The sequence below is a fragment of the Saccostrea cucullata genome, unplaced genomic scaffold (assembly GCF_032062105.1).
Source record: "Saccostrea cucullata isolate Sc308-1 unplaced genomic scaffold, CSIRO_AGI_Scuc_v1 ctg6, whole genome shotgun sequence".
Taxonomy (NCBI): Eukaryota; Metazoa; Mollusca; class Bivalvia; order Ostreida; family Ostreidae; genus Saccostrea; species Saccostrea cuccullata.
In genome coordinates this window covers 259,600-280,247 of record NW_026938995.1, presented here as the reverse complement: position 1 = coordinate 280,247, position 20,648 = coordinate 259,600, and the positions used below count along the sequence as shown (strand labels likewise).

The following is a 20,648-nucleotide window of genomic DNA, read 5'->3' as shown; positions in this document are numbered from 1 at the left end:
CCTGTGAGTGGTGGCGTCTCCATATGAGTGAAAAATTCTAGAGAGATGTTAAACAACATAACAAACAGAAATGTATAATACTTGCTGAGGCTACTCAAGCGGAAACTAGCTACATTCACAGCGAGCACAGCAAGCTCAATAGACTAACGTGTAAGAACAGAGGAAATTCGGAATGAAATCTGTATATACGTCAGGCAAATTTCTCTGTGAAACATTCCCAGAATTCTTTTACTACCCAATGTCCTTTGCGCGAATAAATAAATAAATAAATAAATAATAACGTAAAGCATAAAAGGCTTTCAGTTTGTAGAAATCTTTCAAAGAAACAAAAAATAACTCTGCAATGTTTTTGGACCAAAATCGCACTAGTACTAGGTCTATAGTTTCAAACAGACGCTCGGCTGTCTTCCACTTTATATCAAAAGCTCCATGAATCGTGTGACGTCACAGCTAGTGTCCCCGGCAAAGGCTTGATGTATGAAGTGGCTGATCAATTTTTAAAGTGTTAATGATATGGTATAACTGTGCTCGCCCCAACGGTCACACCGTAAAACATATTAGTGAATTAAGCTTATTCTAATGAACAATACAGAGCAACTATATTCTTTGTAAAAAGAATGATAGATATTCCATACCACACCCTGTCTCTACATTTACATATTACCAAGCTAATTGCAATTTGAACATATTCCAATGCGAGTTTTTAAATCTTCTTTTATAAATAAATACACCTTTCTTTGTTTAAATGCAATAAAATGAATAAATATTTATTGAAATATACAATAGCTCTTGAAGAATGTCAAGTATCAAGTCTTGTCAAAGAACACCTTTATGATGCCCTTCTACTGATCCCTTCCCCTTCAGTTCTCTTAAATGAATATCTTAATGATTACATATAGTGTTTAAAATAACTGAAACACTTAAATAAGTAACTAATATAAACACATACTTAAGTTTGATATTATATGGGTCAAGTTTTGAGCGGTCTAATCACCCTGCAATCCTCACTGCTTACTCAGTTCCTCCATGTTTACAACTTGAACCGGAAGTCACGTGATTACAAGCATCATTATAAACTTTTATTTTTTAATGCCTAAAAACGTATTTTCCCTATTTTAAAGTAATTTTAACACTTAAAACTATAATTTCTTTATGTAAAGTATGTAATCAAATGTTATTTTATGAAGTTAATTCCATTATATGGCGTTAAATTGGGTACATGGAAAAAGAATTTTAATTTATAGCGGGAAATTTTTGTCATGAAACTGACGAAACACTGTACTTCATTGGATAATGCAAAGTATGTAGCATTCTAACCTCCTCTCCGGAAGTTTGCGGAGATCTTAAATTGATTTCTTCCTGAACTTTAACTTGTCCGGCTTTAACAGGAATCAACATGGTTTGTTTTCTTTAATATTTATCTAAAAATATTTATATGATTTTTCAAGTTTGTTGACAGTGTTATTTTTGCAATAATACTAATAAAGTGTTCTCAATAATATTATCAAAAGGTTGACGATAGAGACACAAAACGCCCTTTTTCTTTGATAAAGAAAGCAAAATAGGAAGTTGTGGGATTTTTTAGATGAAAAATATCTATATTTTGGCAATTTTTGTAATGATCAATGTTTAATTTTGCTTAAAGAATTGGTATTCATATAAAACTGAAGTATGTTCAACCAGTTCTTTTATTTATTTCCTGTATTGGTCATCATGTATGCCCATATTTGGTCATGTGAATAGCAATTTCCAAAAATTACTGATAATGTGTAATTTTTGCAAGAATAAACTTTTTATTGTTTATTTATGCATTTTGTAGTCCGAACAACAGCTGGATTGTGCATTAGATTTGATGAGGAGACTTCCACCTCAACAGATAGAAAAGAACCTGACAGATTTGATTGACCTAGTAAGAGATTGACTTACAATAATATGTATTATTATACCTCTATTGATAAAACTCGAATTTGATTGGCTGGAAAGAAAACTTTAAAACACAACAATGACTCCAAATGGTACTGTTTACAGCAATAATGACCTTAGCCTGGTCCCCTGGCTCATCCTTGCCAAGGCAGGAGAGCCAGGTGGATTACATTCTATGCTTTCCTTTGATTGGTCAAAACAATGCGCGCTAAATCGTGTGTTTTTGAGCCGTTGCTGTTAACCACGGAAATAAATATCGACGTAACAATGACACATTACGTCGACGACGTAGAAAAATACGACGTCACAATGAATGTCTTAACAGGAAGCGCATCCATATTGGACGTCACAATGGGCTGAGATTCAGGGCAGATTTGCCCTGAATCCATTGTACTCCACCTGGCCCTAGTGACGCGGAGTATACGACGCAAAACAGGGACAGGGAGCGAGGCTATAATGACCTAGGAATCAAAGCACGTGGGATATAATGACCCAGTCATTATAATTAATGACCGCTAAATAATGACCTCTAAATCAAAAATTCCTTTTTGAGTGAAGTTAATCCATAAAATAATAATTATTCAAGAAAAACAACACGTTTTTAAAATTGTGCATGATCTGTTTTGCATTACCATACAGAATATGGTAAAATTTTATCGTTAACTTAAACGGTTTACTCATCAATGGAATGAAGAAGTGGCTCTTTAATCAGTTGATTTCTGTGTTAGATTTTGACTGTGTAGAGGAAAAGTAATCGCCAGTTATAATAATGTATGTCGCTATCAACCAAATATTGTTTTAATCGGTAAATCATAATGCAAAAACTTACACGACTTGCAGACGTCAATGTAAACAACTTCACTATACGGAGTGTTAGCGAATCCCGATCCCGATTTGATCGGTTTAGAGATTCATACTTTTCAATATATATTGGTATAATAAAACAATTGATTACCCCTTTTGAGTTCAACATGGTGAAATAAGGACCCTTGACCTGGCCAAGTTGATGACCTGCCCTGACCTTGGCCGCTATGCGGCCTCGGTCAGGGCACTTTGCAGCAGGTCTGAGGAAATTTGCAAAACCCTTTATTTTTCATATGTAATGGTTTGGGCTGCAGATATCGACCTTGGTTGCTCAGTCGATAGAGCACCTGACTAGAGTTTCAGGGATTCTTGGTTCGATTCCCAGTCCAGCCATGCATTTTTAGGCTTGGCTGTCTTTATGTCACAATTGTAAGGGTGGTTTGATTTACCCAAATGGACCCAAATGACGACCCAAATGGACTTAGTTGGCGACCCAAATGGACTAAATTATGATAAAATAGTAATAAATTAATTATTTATAGTGATGTAACATCGTTTTTGAAAGTGTGTGTGTGTGTCGGAGGGGGGTCGGCCTTTCAATGAATATTTTCAGTAGTAAAAAGTTATCTCTTGAAAATGTGTGTGGGGGGGGGGGGGGGGGAGAGCACCTGTTACTACGTACCTGAATTACTCAAAAAGAAAAACTTTGTGAAACTTCCCGATTGGTAAACTCTTATGTTAAAATAATTCGCTTAGATGTAATGGATAAAGTACACATTTTTTCTATACAATATTTTGAATGTTTGTAATAAACATAAAACATATTCAGCAGCATTTGTTTTATTTATTCTGAATATTCAACAACATTTATATCTAAATGCAGAAATAATAATTTTATTTTAAATGTATAGATGCATTCTAATTTTGAAATAAAGTCTACAGAAGTCCATTTGGGTCGCCATTTGGGTCGTCATTTGGGTAAATCGATGCAACGCAATTGTAAAAGCATGCTTCTGTATTTCTACATAACTTTGGCACAGCGGGATGGTGTGTCGTGTGATATCATATTCTGCGGACCCGCATTAGCGCCGATATCACAAAAGTCTGGAGGAATATCACTTGACATCCTTTCAGCCAATGAAAATTAGGAAAATAATCTTCTTTTATACATGTAATATAATCTAAAATCCAAAGTGGGTTATAAATTTACAGTGCAAAAAAATTAAAATTCTATTTAAGCTATAAATATCTGTACATTAGTTTGTACATGTACTACTCTGTAAGGCCCACTCTATAAAGCTCACTAGAAAATAGCACCTGCCTCTTCTGCTTTCATTGAATCCTCAATTTCTTTCAGGTACCAAGTCTTTGTGAAGATTTACTTTCATCTGTTGATCAACCTCTGAAAATTGCTAGAGACAAACAGCTAGGAAAAGATTATTTATTATGTGACTACAACAGAGATGGGGATTCGTACAGGTATGGTCAAATATTATAATCTATGAACATCAAGGACCAGAACTTGGAGAAATTGTGCTCAGTAAAATATTTCATATTGTTAGATATTGAGTGAGGTGTAAGCTAGCTTAGCCCAGTATGCATATACATGTACATATATTAATTTCCACCTTTCCCTCTAAGTGACTGTATAACAATCTGATTCTTCTAAAAAATTTCAAATAAAGTTTATTTTCTCTGAGTGAAGGATACTGTTTCATAACAGCTGTTTACATTGTGGCATTGTTTGATGTTTATGATTATGATGTCAATTATTAGGCTTCTTGCAAGTTAAAATGGAAACAACATATTGATCAATGTGATATTTGGTCAGAAGGATGCATGGAAGGGGTATACTGATTTCATATTTGGTAGTTGGTCACATATGAACAATATGTCACTAGGTAGCATAATATGGATTTATCCAGTATTCTTCTTAGTTAGAATAATTGAACTGTGTCTTGGGACAACCTCACCATGGTCTGTAGGACAATATCATTTTAACGATAGAACGTTCTATCTATATTCTTCTCAACCAATAAAATTTCAAGATTTTTTTCAAAGGCAGAATAATAGATGATTATCATGATAAATCTTTTCTCATTTTAGATCCCCCTGGAGTAACACCTATGACCCTCCATTGGATGATGGTACCCTCCCCTCAGACAGATTACGCAAACTAGAGATCGATGCCAACACTGCCTTTGATCAGTACAGAGAAATGTAGGCATCAGCCATGTTTCTGTTAAAAAAATTATAAAATTTATGAAATTTAGCTTTAGAAGTTCAGATCTTTAAATTGAACCTTTTTGAAGAAAAAAATTTGTAGCATATTTGTTGAAAAATAATGTGTTGCTTCATAAATATCCAACTTTTTGACTTGCATGTACTCCATATTAATTTGCGAGAGAAGTAATAAAATAAAGTATGACAAAAGAAATGTATTTTCTATACAGTTGAAGTTGAAGAAAAACTACGGATACATTTTTTATTTGTCTTAGGTACTTTGAAGGAGGAGTTTCATCAGTTTACCTTTGGGACCTAGATCATGGCTTTGCTGGAGTTATATTAATTAAAAAGGCAGGAGATGGATCCAAGAAAATTAAGGGCTGCTGGGACTCAATTCATGTTGTTGAAGTTCAGGTTGGTGCCAAAATAAAAGATTAACATGCTTGTTATGGAGTGTGGAAGGATAGATGCCCTGACAGATGTTTCTTTGTGTTCACATCATAGAACTAAAGAACTATCAGATCCTGCATTAATTTTTATAGAACTACTGTTTTCGATTTGTTTGTCAAATGTTTTTTTGGTGTATCTTTCACTGTGTGGAACATGTATTGGATTTTCAGAAAGAGGATGGTTAAAATGATAGAAATAATCCTTTGATTTAACAATTTGAAATTATTCATCTAGCTGATAAGAAAAGGTACCACATATTTGTTAAAGATTTCAGGTATCTTCATTCAAATTGAATGATATTTTAATTTGTAATATTTTTTCTCATTTACAGGAGAAATCAAGTGGGAGAAGTGCCCATTATAAACTTACGTCTACTGTGATGTTATGGCTGCAGACCACGAAGGATGCGTCAGGAGTTATGAACCTTGGAGGAAGTCTGACGCGTCAGGTAGAACATGACGCCACCGTCAGTGACGCCGCGCCTCATATTGTCAATATTGGGAGGATGGTAGAGGTGAGGGGAAATGTTGTTTTCAGTTCAATAGTCAAAAAATTATCATTATTACAAATTTGAAGACGATTTACTGAAGTAGCATAGTAAAGAGGAAAGCAAAGTTATCTCCCTTTGCACATAATTGCAATTTTGTCTAATATAAATAATTATAGTGTAATAAATGATGTGTTGAATTTTTCACCTTGCACTTAGGCTATATTCCAAATGTTTTATCTATTCTTTTTATTAGGAAGAAGGACACAGGTTTATAGAACTGTAAAAACACAATAATAATAAGTTTATTTTGATCGTCTTAGAATTTTCTTTATATTTACATGTAATATAAGAGAAATAATCAATTGTATATGAAAATTTCAATCCAAGGACCAAAAATTTAAAGGAATCTTAGATGAAAAAAAAAATTATAAATTTATCCTAGTGTTGGCAAATCGGACGATTTTCAGTAACCGGGACACAGGTTTATAGAACATGTACTTATCGCAAAATACACAAATATATAATGGACAATTTTATACACACGTGAAATATTGTCAACGAATCACACGAAGAAGACAAATAAAGACGTTAATCACCGTCTCACAATTGCTTTCTTTATATGTCGCTATCTACTAATACTCCGTAATTAATAGTTATTTTGTAGATATTTTGATTCAACTGCTTTTCCTTACAACCTCAAGCTTAATTTGTCTGTGGCGGCATTTCGTTAAATTATCAAATGAATTAATGTAATCATAACTCAGGCCTTCAAAAGTTGTATACCCCCATGCAATCAAAGCTATTAATTATATAAACTGTGAAAACTAATCAAAAAGTCTAACGGTATCTAAATATAGGGAAATGTGTAAGTATATACATTTATAATTTATAAAACAATCATTTTATATCCATATTTACTATGTAGATTTTTTTTCATGCGAGAACCGAATAGCAAATTTTATACAACTGGCTGTTTTTTCCTATAATTTTCAAACCTAAAAAAATAAATTTGTCTGCAGATGTTAAAGAAAGAAAAGAACTATGACTTAAACGAAGTAATAATACTTCCTTAATGTAGTAATGATGAGATTTCTCAGCCCATTATTTGATTAGGTATAAAAGAGATTAAATTGTTGCTTTTGTGCATTTCATTGTTTTTATTTTATTACAGGACATGGAAAACAAAATTAGAAACACATTGAATGAGATTTACTTTGGAAAAACACGTGACATTGTGCATGGCCTACGCTCATTTGTACCCTTAGGAGATATGAAAAAACAACAAGCTCTCCAAACTGACCTGGCAGCAGCTTTATCAAAGAGGAATGCAGCACAATAATAGAAGTCATTGATAGTGAAAAACTTTGATCATCTTTTAACAGTGAGAAATCATGATATTCATTTAGGCATCTTTTTCATAGGATGCATATGTACAAATCTCCCAAATGAGGACGCAAGTTTATGTATAAATGTGATATTTAACTTCTCGAGACCAGAAGCTGTTGGCAGGATCAACAGAAATGGAGAATGGTGCCAGCAGCTCTTTCTTTCAGTGCTATACTAGATGTCTTAATAAAATGAGAATGTGTATCTGACAAGGTATAATGAATAGTGTTGACATGTTTTATAACAGATTTTTGGTGCATGTATCGGTAATTTCAGCAAAGTCATTCCTAACACAGTTTGTTAAGACTGAGATTCTGTATGAGACAAAAAGAATTCCCATGAATTATTCTTTAATTATTGATGTTATATGCCAATAAATGCATTTTTATATCATGAAATTGTTATTCTTTTCTTTGAAAATGTTGCAGTTTTCAATAATTTAAGAAGGGAATTATTTGCAAGTAGGCTTCTTAAGAATATTTATTTGTCTTATTTTAAGCAAGTAAACATATTTACATTCTACAGAGGATTTCAAATTAATTACATATTTAGACTCTTCTTTCACTAATGATCAAAAGGCCCTGACAGAAACTGATCAATTGTGAGTTGGGGACAAAATGACAGATACTGCAGTGTGCCATACTGGTTAATGTATATTAATGTATTCAAAATTTACTTTACAGTGATGTACATGTCCATGAAATGGATATTTAATTTTTGAATGTATATTTGATGTATTTTCTTATGGTCACTCTATAGTATCTAAACTGAATGCTTAGCTTAGAAGGATGAAGAGCAATACTGGATAAAATAATCTATGACAATTATTATGAGAGATTAATTTCATACTTACTGATAAAGACAATAAATATCCAAAATATTAAAATGAAAATAATTTAACAACAATATTTGCTGTTCATTAGATGAATAACAAGGTTCAATATATTTATCTGTCCACCTGTCTACTTTTTTTTTTCATAATGAGCACATGCCAGTGGAGCTACCGGTAGTCTCTATCATCAGACACTTGGTGTAATTGTAGATTCAACTGCCTTTGTCTGATTTATGATTATTGCTTTTTTATCATTTCAAAGAAATAAAATTTTTCTGTCAGTATGTGGACCAAGTTGAGCTTGAAATCTTGCAAAAACATATAGTGGTGAAAAACATTTTCTTAATCAATTTTGCCTGTTATTTTAAAGTAAGTAAATGTGTGGGTTTTTTTTTAAAATCATTGGCAAACTTAAATAATTGAGAATTTGTAAGGCATGAAAATGTTACTCAATCTTTTTTTTTATTTAAAAAATGTCATTATAAGACGAGCAATTTTATGAACAACTTAACAAGATCAGATAAGAGTATCAACCAATCATATTCCTTGAAACAAAATTGGCCATGAGAACGAAAATACATGTCAACATACCGTTAACCATAGGCCCTACATCTCATCGTAATGCTTAGAATCTATAGATGTTTAAAATAGAAAGGTAAGAACAAATTAAACGCAGAAAATGTAAATTTATTTATAATATGCAAATTTCACGAGATGCATTATTTGTCAGAGATACGCATTTATCGATCAAAATGCACCACTGACTCAGGCAATGATGATGATAATGTGCCATGATGTGGATTTCAGTTTTTGCCAGTGTACTGTGTAAGTATCGAGTCAGTGCATATATGTGATTTGTTTTCATATTCTGAGTCAGCATTCGTATACATTTTTTAACCATCCGACTTTAGCAGAATATAGACATTCTATTTTATTTTATTAAAAAAATCAACCCCTTCTCTTTTCAACAAGAGAGGCATTTGAATTTTGAAAATTTATTGACATTTGTCATAAACAGTTTTATTAATTTTAGATAATTGAATAAGGTAATAATTCGAGACAGAGTTGTTTCTTATAATGCATAGCTGCCCTGTCAATATGTTGAATAATTTGTGTCATTTCAGGAGCTCTTTCTTAACAATAAATGATTAACTTATGTACACAATCTGCCTAACAAATTGGAAAGAGATTTGATATTTCATTTCAATCAACTTCTGTCTGTTTGATGCAGTATTTCCATTATGTATTTGTAAAATTATATTTGTTAAGAGATAGTGGGCTTAGGCTCTGATTCAGAAAGGAGACTTCAGTAGGAATTCCCTAGATTTTGAGCTGAATTACAATATTGTCAGTGATGTAAAGTTGGAATAATTCTCTCAATTTTGTTAACATACTGTACAGACCATATGCATGAAGTATCTTCAAATCAAAGTGAAATGTAAAAAAAAATGTGTTTAAAAACTCCTTATTGGAATCACCATCTGACCATTGCATACAGGCACTAATGATATTTTTCGGGGATGTTAAGGTCAATAAAGTGTGCTTGTGAGCTTATTCATATAAGCAGGTTATTGTTAGAAAAGGTGGGTTTCCATACAGGTAGTTTCTGCATTGAGTTCCCTAAGGTTAATGGTGCTATGTAAATTATTTCTTATCTATATTAAACTGACCACAAATTTCCTCTACTTTACATGAGGAACATTCTTCTTCTTAGAAAAAATGATAAAAAGTCAAAAGCAGTTAAAAAAAAACAAAACAAGCTAATTCAGAGAATTCGTGTCCCCCGCTTAGGGAAAAAGTCGGATCCCCCTGACTGAATTAGTAGAATTATTAAATGTATACATGTATACTGACGCAAATAAAATACATGTATGTCAATATGCGTATAAAGATTTGATTGCTTATTCTTTATTATGTGTATACATAGAAGATTCTTTTTATATTGAATATTTATCACACTGTAATGATGATTTTATAACCTCATAAATTATTCTTTTCACATGCTGAATACTATCATTTAAAAAAAAAAGAAAAGTTAAAAAAAAAAAAAAGAAGAAGGATCCGTCCGAGAACCGATCCCGGGACCTCTAACATGTGAAGCGGGAGACATACCTCTGAACCACGGAATCGCTTTAAATGAAGACAAATATATGCAGAAGTGAAGTCACATACATGTATATATTCATGTTTGGTATAATCAAAATTTTACACAATTCATGGTGTTTGATTTATTTAGCCTTTATTAAACAGTTCTAATAGATGTAATAAGAACATAAAGTCCGCTGAGAACCTGTTTTATACGCAATAACTCTCCGCATGCCCCTGTGCTAAAAATAGCAACAGGTAATACGATAAATACTAGTAAAACAAACGGAGCGGGGCACTTTGAGAGGGGTGAAAGAGATCCTAGGGATTTTTGGTATAAAATTACATTGCATAAGCTCAAAATCTTCTTGAAATATCGCCCGGAAATGATAGTGTTACACACAGACAGAATGTATAAATTTACGACCTTGAACTTTGACCTTTTGACCTCAAAATCAATAGGGGTCTTCCTTAGGCCACAGGGAGTTGTTATGTTAAATTTCATTGCAATAGCTCAAATGGTTCTAGAGATATCGTGTGGAAACGAAAGTGTTTTAACAGACAGAATTTGCTTATTTATGACCTTGACCTTTGACCTTTTGACCTCAAAATCAATAGGGGTCTTCCTTAGGCCAAAGGGAGTTGCTATGCTAAATTTCATTGCAAAAGCTCAAAGGGTTCTTGAGATATCGTGTGGAAACGAAAGCGTTACAGACAGACAGAAAGACGGACGGACAGACGGACGGACAGACCCAAATTAATATCCCCCACTTTTCAAGCGGGGGACAAAAAAATCAAAGACAGTTTCTTGAACCCAGGGAAAAAGAAAAAAGTTGCAAATCTCAGTGTGGGTGCCAGTTTTCTATTTTCAGTGTTCCTAATTTTGCTCATCTTCACCCATGAATACATGTGTTAGGATTTTTACATTAAAACTTATGGTACCGATAATAAAATTCTTTTGAAATATTTAGCAAACAAAATGAAATGTAGATGACAATGCAAGCTACTTCATGCATATAGCATAATTATTTATAAATTATTTGTCATCTATTGTGCAAAATCAAAATATTTACCTTGTAATGAGAAACAAAAGTTTTGTGAATTTGCAATTTGCAGATCATAAATCAAGTGTACCACTGTAGCAAGAGGAAAAAAAACAATGTTAAACAAGCACATGCCAACACAATGAAAGAAAACAGATAAAATGTGTTTCATTTTACTTATACATGTTCAGCATTATGACTTTTTTTAAGGGGAAAGGCGGGGGTCGAATTCAGTTCAAACTGGGATACAAGGGGTTTCAATATGAAAGGCATACTAGTGATACTACTAAGATGTTGTATTGAAGACAGTAGTGCTTACTTTACAAAAAAAAGGTAAAAATGATCATAGTTGTTCACTGCAAAAACTTACTCTTAAGTGATTCAGAAAATGTTTATTTCCATTAATTGCTCATTTTTATAAAGTGCAACATGCTTGAAAACAAATTTTTGGTTGGAAAAAAGGATGATTTATCATTTCAACATGGAATTTTGAAACTCACTGCATCATTTTTGTAAATATTAATGATGGCAAATATTTCTTCAGGCTGCAGATGCTAAGAAGAAATCAAGATCTGTTAAAGTTTTTAGTATTGTGTTATGTAATGCCTTATCAATATTTCAAGGAATTGGTTTTCGGTGTGGTATGGTATAGATGGAGATAATATTTGGTGTTTGAAATCACATTTGTTTACGTGAATGTCAGGCACAGCATTCTTGAGATACGACCAGGTATTGATTTTGTTACATGTCTTCTTAATGGCTCTGAATTCTGCATTTAGTGGCAGAAAGCCCGGGAATTGACATGCAAACATTTTCCATAGAACACAGCCACTGAAGAGTCGTGCAAGTTCTATCTGGTGAGTTTCTTTTTTAGTGGTCAAACCAAAGATATGCAGTAGCCTCAGTAGGGTCCTATTAGAATTGTATAGCTTAGGTTAGCTTCAATTTTGGTGGGCAAAGAGAGACTTTAAATTTAGTAGATTAATGCATTAAATGGTAACAGCTGTGAGACTGTCAATTATATTTTAATGTCTTGTGGATAAAGCTGTATCTCTCTTTTTTTTGAATCATTAATCCTCTTTTGGAGGCACACAAGATTAGGAGCTAAGGAGGGTGTAATTCTTAATGATAATGGGACTTGATAAACTTAATTTAAGCTAGGCTAGATAGCTTTAAAAGATTATCTCTGAGGTTACAATGGGGTGAAATTAATGAACAGATATTAATTTAAGTCAGTTGGAATACTTCTTTACAAGACAAGCTCTCTTTGATAACGATGACACATGTTAGAAGTAAAAGCTAATGATGGAAAAATACCACATTATTTTCTTGAAACACTCAAAATACCATAGTAAATGAATGCATAAACATGAACCCATCTGTCATAATATCTGTCTAAAACTTAGGCATTTTGAGGAAAATTGAAGCATTTTGTTGGAAGATGGTAGTAAAGTGATTGGCCTTTAGATAGCATCTGCTCCTGGCTCCAGGGTGCATGGTTCAGTTAAGCTACATAGGGAAGAGGAGGGGTTTTTATCTGTACAGAAGCCAGGGGGAAATCTAATGTTCATGTAACTTTGTTTGTAAACCTTAATTTGCCTATGATCTCACCAGACTTGTGTATTGATTAGACAATGTTGCAGTCAGTATCTATATACTGCACTGATATGCCTTTATTTCTGTGGGCATGTTACAAACATGCCATATATTCCTTCCCACCCGCTGTCAGACTTTTATCTGATGCAGGTTCTATTATTCTTGTACAAAGAGATAATAGGAAGATGTATTTCCAGGGAAAATATTCTGCCTTGGTTAGAAGTCATGGTGCCCATCTCGGTGTAGCTGTGTAAGTGATGCATACCAAATGTTTCTCAGGCTGATGGTTATGGTGTGTTATCTTACATGACAATTTGTTAAATGTCAGGAATTTTGTTTAAAACAATTTGGAACACATATCAGAAATAAGGGAGGAAGTCATAGGCCACAATCTGTGTTTAATTTCTTATTGACAGCATATGAATGACAAGGAACGCGGAAATTTTTTTTTACACAGTAAAACCTCATTTTAAAAAAACACTTGAGAATTATTTTTCATGATCTTGCATACAGATGAATACCCCCTTTCAGTTTGATTAAATACACTTGATATATGGTTGTGTTGCATAGAAAAGGCCTCTAATAGCCAGGGGTATGTGTCCTTTGATCTAATTTGCTGGTCAGATTTCTGACATTGATATTATTAGTTATCCAGGTTCAATCAAGGGTGTACGTTTACTTTACACCCTGAGGCCGAAGGCCGAAGGGTGTATTTAAATAACCGTACACCCTTGCTGGACCTGGATAACGAATTTATTTCCTGACCCATAAAAATGCTTTGTAAACATCAAAGTGTGTCTCATTTGTACATTTGATGTTGACACCTACCTAATCTCCTGCTCCGCTGCCAAGGGTATTGTCAAATTGTCATAATGGTAGATTTAAATTGATGGCTTAATCGCAACCTTATATCCTAACTCAGAATATTATCTCGTATAGATGTCTTTTCATGGAGAGAAAAGCAGTAATAAATAGGTGGGTTCCTTTGAACTGTATTGTGAACCTATTAAAGAGGTACACGTATTTATTGCATTGCCATCTTGCTGTAGATCTTTTTTCTTTAAGGAATGAAGCTTTTTAGGTGTCGTGAATATATACCATTTGAATTCATTGGATTTCCGATTAATGGTGAAGAAATTACTTCACATTTTGCAATACTCATTTAGTGTTGTGGATTGAACTATTGTGTCAGTGCTACTTCTAATGAAAACCTATGATAAATTGTGTATTATCCTTTGATGCATGTGTACTCTGTGATATAAACAGAAGCAAAATAAAAATTATTATATTTGAAGTGACTGCTTTCATCTCCTGGGGCCTTAACATGAAAAATTGCTATCATAAGTCAAAGCTGAGTTCCCAGTGCTTTGGCCAGAGTAAATTTAGAAAGTTTAGGTATGTGCAGCCTCATACAACCTATTGTGCAGGCTGTTCATCCTCCATCGACAGCTGAATGATGTATCTGAAAATGAACGGTGGTCTGACTCTATGGTTTGATGAACGAGGATTGCAAATGATCTGTTGATAAGTTCCTGTCAAATATTAATATTTATCAGTGGAGAAATCGCACATTTGATTCGGTGAGTGTATAGTGTGGAATTTCTGTCAGAGCGGGGAAACTTCGGCTCTCAGATCCAGGCATCTTTGTCTGCTGTGGTATGTGAGTTGGGTTGTCATAACAAGATTTTCATGTGTTTTCAGGCAGGTGTAAAGACTTCTCTCTGTCATCACAATGTTTTCATGTTTATTGTGTGTAATGAGATCTTTATGAACATTTAATAAAAAGCATATGTTACCTGTCATGTAGTGAATTATATTTACAAGAAGTAGTAGTGATACCTTGAGGGTAAAATCAAAATATAAAGAAAAAAACCCACACCATTATTAAATTGCATTATTTGAACAATTTATAAATATGCTAAATAGTACCTATGTATTATACTGTGTACATTTTACAGCTGCTAGTGACCATAGTTATTTTTAAAATGGCTTGTTCATCTCTTGTTATTTTTTTAACACATACAGGCGCGCGGATCCAGAAATTTTTTCCAGGGGGGGGGTCCACCCCAGTCAGAAAAAAATCCAATCCCAGAAATATCTTGACAAGCAAAAAAAAAAAAAAAAATGTCAAAAACCTATTTCGTGACCATTGCCTCAGTCTTTTTTTATTTCATACATATTCGCGATTACCAGGGGGGTCCATAGTAACTTTTTTCTTGTTTTAGTATATACATTTTTAACCTCATAAATTAGTTTGTGACATAAATTAGTTTAGTCAATATTCAAACCAATATGTGACAAGGAACCTTGCATACACAGTGAACACAATAGTAAAAAAAAATGCATCAAATAGATCTGCGCATTAAGAAAATCATTAAAGATTCTTGGATTATGTCAGGTTTGTGTTCTTTTAGTGTTTAGTTTCTGTAGATGCTGATTGTATTACAGAATTTCTGTCTTTAAATAAAGCAACACCTTGCTGTTTGACTACTGGATTCTGGGATGTTTGGTTTAGATAAAAGCAGGATAAAATTTTTGACATTTATGTTCAGGCCTGTATGTTTTCATATGTGAACTCATATTACAGCAATAAAATGTTGTTATCTTGAAAGGATAATTTTTATGATGTTTGAAAAAGTGTGATTTTCTAAATTGCATCTGCTTTTATCGATGAAGCTGTTCAATAGACACTTGTACTTTAATTTCTTTCAATATTAAAGCTTTATCAGTTCATATTAAATGACTTTGCAAGTACAATAACATTCACGTGATAAAGTAAACATTTGTATGAGATTAAATGCACCATGTGTTTAACTGCAGGTTTGGACATACTTATTCCTAACCTGTATGTATATTTGATTATGGCATTATTGTGACATTTTCATTATCTTTATTTGTGTGTTTGCTGAATTTAAAGACTTATGATCACATATCTGAACAGGTAACTTTAATCTCGTAGTTAGTAAGTAAAACTTAGGTAATACCACAAAGAATTTTAAATGTTTGAAACTCTCCTGGTTATTTATAGAAAATTAGGACAAGTTTTACGTAGAACATTTAGCTTAATAAATATGAAATATTATACAGGTGTATTTTTATGTGAATTATTCATGTAGTATTCCATCTGTACATACAAAGGTAAATGACTTTTCGTAAAACAAAGTTTTTAGGAATTTATTTTATATGGGCCAATACCTGGTCCTTTATTCTTGCAAATTTTTGTTACTTTAGTTACTACATGTATTTACAGCTGGAGAGATGTTATGCATGGACACAATGTCATTCTTTGTATTACATGTAGTTATAAGGCATGCATAAATTACTTTGAAATCTTAACAGTATACTTGCAAATATCTTTGTTGTTATTTATATGTGAATTATAAAGGATATTGATGGTAAATCTTATTTTTGTAGGTTAACACAGGATGCCAGTTGTGAGCTCACAGGCTGAGAATCCCCCAGACATCCCGAGTGTAATATGCAAAGACTATCCCTGACTGAGAGAGAGGATTTAATAGAATCCCTAGATGCTGAAGCTATCTACGACTACTTGATCCAACATGGAGTGTTAGACAAGGAGGGGAAGGAGAAAATCGAGAATGGCAAGAATAAAGTACAGAGAAACACAGCCCTGTTACAGTTAGTGGAGGGAACAGGGAGTTCCGCTGTGGCCTTGTTTATTAATGCATTACGACAATCTGGTCAGCTTCACTTGGCTAGTTCCCTAGATGAAGACTCTAGAATCAAACCTATTTATGGTTCAGGTAGGAAAAGGCTGACAAATGGAAGAAATAAGAGTTTGTGATACTTATAATATGAACTGTAACATACATATAAATTTTGACAAAATGAAAAAGTTTTACTGTGGACTGTGGAGTAACATGGTATTTCAGTACTTTGAAACCAATTCTTTAGTTTGAAACCCTAAAGTAGAAAACACCATTGAATAGGAAAGAAATTTTACACTCTTTCCAAGTAAAGGGTTTTTGTTTGTTTAAGCAGTGTTTGGTCAAAGCCTGGTCCTTTCAAATAATTTTCTTGTCATTTATACACGAAGGGACTCTGGAATATGGATGAAAAGAAACCAGTTTTCTTAAGAATTTGTAAAATGTGCAATATCAAACATGTTTACTTTTAATTTATTAATGTAATATTGAAAGAAACTGACAGATTTTATACCGAAAGCTATATCAACACATGGCAAAGCGTTGTATTGATTGTGTTTTCATATCATTTCAGGGTACCTTGGCAAGGACAGATACAAAGGTGGGTGTCTTAAGGAAGTTAGCTGTTAATTAAGGAAGTGTAGAGCCACCTTAAATTGGCTTAATACTGATATGTGTAATATAAAACCATATTCACTTATCACAATGATGTTTTGAAATTTATCAATTGTGTAAATATAAAGGAACTTGAAAAGATTTTGTGTGCCAGCTTCGTAGTGAAACCTTAAACTGTAGTGACACTCTTCAGTGTGTCTGAGTGAGAACGCTGATCTTAATAGGTTATAGTGTAGGACAGACAGTTATAATGATCCCCATAAACCTGTTTATGTATTCGTTATTGTGACATCCTGTATAGAAAGTCATGTTTACATGATCATTATAGATAGTTAGGAAATGATTGATCGGGATGTAATTTGAAGGATCTGCATTTTTTAAGAATAGGTGAATGTTAACTGCCAAGATTTTTTCGTCTGATTATACATTTGTTTGATTGCTTGCCTTTAAAATTGATATGGAGAAAAAGGGATATGTAAGAAAACACACATCAGTCAAAAAGAAAATGGGGGGCTTTTATTAAGTCTAAACCAATGGCCATACAAAGTACCAATCTTATAGCAAAGGTCATACAAACAGTGAATTACATTTCTTGTATGTGTAATCAGCTACAGGTGTGTGTGTCCACTATTTGATTTATACTGGCTTATTGATGACCCCAGTTAGTCATTCGTATTGTGTCTGATAAAAGTAATCATTGCCCTATAAACCAAGATTACCTTTATACTAGACCATCTGTGACATCCATACTCATTCAAGGTCCATTAAAAAATTTGGGAAAAAAATCTTTTTGGGGCTTTTTTAAACATTATTTAATAAAAATGCTGTCAAAATCATATTTTACTCTACAGTTAAACCTATTTCTCCTTCAGTAATATGTCTTCAAATAATGATCTCTTTTGAGATATTGGTGGCCTATTTTTCTTTAAAAATAAAAAATAGATTTTAAGTATATATCATCTGGCCTAAACCTCAGACTGAAATGAATTCAGATAATTTTGCACAAGATTTGAATGTAAATAGTCACCCTCTCCAAAAGTCAGATCAGAAGGGTCATAGAATCATAATTTGGCCAAGAAATACAAAAGGCAAAGACATCTTTTAGTACAAAACATCATAAAGTTTGAAACTCATAGAGCTGAATTTTAAGCAGTAATTATGCAAAATGATCTCAACATGATTTAGATCATACTTATTTATACATTAGTATGAAATAAAAAGCCTAAATTCTAAGTGCTCTTTCCAGTTTTTAACTGTGTAGTTTTTTTTAATGATTTTAGGACAAGTCACGATCAATGTGGAGGTTGACAGAATTTTCGGGATGTTTCCTGTGTGGGAGGAAGGAGACGACATGGAGGAGAAAATGGGGGATACCCCAGAAAAGGACCGGAAGAAAAAGGAGGGGGTCAATCCAGTCCTCACCCCCAGGAGGGCCCACAAGTCCTACGAGAACATGACAATGATAGGAGAAGAGTGGTCCTCGAGGGGCTGGAAGATCAGAGAATACGCATATGATGAGAGTGATGAAGACACACCATCTTGTTGGTGTTTCTGCCGAAGAACAAAGACAAAAAAGAAATCTATTCCCACTAAAAGAAAGCTCAAATATGAAGTGAAAAATGAGGTCACTAGGTCACCATCCCCTGTGAAACCTCCCAAAGGGAGTGAACTCCCCAAGAACTTACGGCATGAAGGCCCAACCATTATAAGGTCCAGTAGTAGAACAAGTTTCATTTCGTACACACTCTCCACTGAAGCCATTAATGTACTGAAGGATAGCCATGTGTTTAATAGAAGTGTAGAAAATGTACAGAACAGGAAAAATTCACTCAACCATAACACTGAAAAGGCTGAACAATTTGATTCCACCAACAAGGAGAATCTAGGAAACCACACAGAAAATCATGTAAACATTGATCAGAAACGGAAGAGGGAGAATCTTAACCTCACTCTCCAGACGGAGAAACCTGTGGAACAATGTCTGAAGTGGAAACACAGAGGACCAACATTTGAAAAACATGTGAAAAGGTTCTACAAATCTCTGACCAATGCTATGAACATGTCCATCATTAAGTACTTTGAACAGAAGAGGGGAACTCTGGTTCTGCATGTTGACATGGAAGACTCTCTGGTTGTGTGCAATATTTGTATGACTCCTAAGCAGGTGACAGACGTGTGTGTTAACCTGGAGGACGGCAGCCTTCTGAGAGTGTTCGAGTCGATTCTGGTGACCAGTGATATTCTGGAGGATTTGGCGGTTCACCAGATAAAGCTGAGGGTGGTCATTGATAGTGATGAGCTGGCCCTGGCTAAGCAGGAATTAGCTTAAACAGTCCATAAATGTACATATCCTCTAATTATTTATCTTAGCTAATTTGTTAGTTTATGCATGATGATGCTATTAAAGTGTACATTGTTCTGGTATGCATGTGTTATAAGGTGTACTTGAAATTATTGCTTATTTTGGTTTGATTGTACATGGTATTTTGATAGGTCAGGATAAGTGATTTTTTTAAATTTATTCACACAGTTTAATTTTTTTGTACTGATACATTTATAGTGACCCCAAAATGTACTTATTTTTACACTGGTGACTTTACCGTTTTCAGGCACTGTATCAAAAAATCAACACTAGTCCTTCTCCAAATCTATTTACATTTATACTCAAGTTTTAGCTGTGCTAACATTATACTATATTGTCATCATAGCTTTGCATTGATTTTTGCAGATTGCATCATGTGATGTTACTTAATCTTAGTCACTTTATTGTCTTGAGGGATCAGTCAAGTACCTTCCCTATTTTTTTATTTGATCTTTTTTTTTATTTATATTCACCCAGATTGAATTTTTTTTTTGAAAGGCCTATTTCTTCAGAAGACTTTGTAACTATTTGTAATAGAACCATGTTCACTCAATATATTAGTACATTATGTAGTTGGTGACTTTGCATTTATTGAAGAAGTGAGAGAAGTGAAGTATTTTTAAAATACTCAATATATTAAGGAGAGGGGGGTACATTATATAGCTGTTTGTCTGTCCGTCCGTCTTTTCCGTCCGTAAAAATTTTCGGAGTTTTCTCAGCAACTACTTCGCAGAAGCTTGAAATTTTAACACAATCTTCTCTGAGGCATGCCATATGTTGGGATACATTTTTGTTCAATTCTGATGTCAACTTCCTGTTTGTCTGTGCATCTGTCCGTTTCATACATAACAAATTTTCGTCGCAGTTTTCTCAGCAACTACTCATCGCAGAAGCTTGAAATTTTAATACAATTTTCTCTGAGTCATGCCATACATTGGGATAAATTTTTGTTCAAATCTTATGTCAACTTCCTGTTTGTCTGTGCATCTGTTCGTTTCATACATAACAAATTTTCGTCGCAGTTTTCTCAGCAACTACTCATCACAGATGCTTGAAATTTAATACAATTTTCTCTGAGTCATGCCATATGTTGGAATACATTTTTGTTCAAATAGGATGTCAACTTCCTGTTTGTCTGTCTGTCTGTTCGTTTCATACATAACAAATTTTC

At 33.5% G+C, this 20,648-nt stretch overlaps 2 protein-coding genes across 4 annotated transcripts; both read left to right on the top strand.

The window, feature by feature from the left end:
* The first annotated feature begins 1,253 nt into the window (after nt 1-1,253).
* On the top strand, nt 1,254-7,677 carry LOC134252038 (F-actin-capping protein subunit beta-like). The gene is made up of 7 exons (XM_062734460.1): nt 1,254-1,399; nt 1,820-1,909; nt 4,085-4,206; nt 4,834-4,947; nt 5,226-5,367; nt 5,735-5,917; nt 7,065-7,677. Exons 1-7 carry the CDS (start codon nt 1,397-1,399, stop codon nt 7,230-7,232), a joined length of 822 nt encoding a protein of 273 aa, XP_062590444.1. The 5' UTR covers nt 1,254-1,396; the 3' UTR covers nt 7,233-7,677.
* Nucleotides 7,678-8,643: 966 nt separating this feature from the next.
* On the top strand, nt 8,644-20,084 carry LOC134252033 (uncharacterized). 3 transcript variants are annotated; one of them, XM_062734454.1, is made up of 4 exons: nt 8,644-8,766; nt 16,250-16,599; nt 17,075-17,101; nt 18,396-20,084. In XM_062734454.1, the coding sequence occupies exons 2-4, from the start codon at nt 16,314-16,316 to the stop codon at nt 19,442-19,444; spliced, it is 1,362 nt and encodes a 453-aa protein (XP_062590438.1). In that variant the 5' UTR covers nt 8,644-8,766; nt 16,250-16,313; the 3' UTR covers nt 19,445-20,084. The 3 variants fall into 3 exon arrangements, with proteins under 3 accessions (XP_062590438.1, XP_062590437.1, XP_062590439.1); XM_062734453.1 differs by lacking the exon at nt 8,644-8,766 and adding an exon at nt 11,781-12,096; XM_062734455.1 differs by lacking the exon at nt 8,644-8,766 and adding an exon at nt 15,638-15,776.
* The last annotated feature ends 564 nt before the right edge of the window (nt 20,085-20,648 follow it).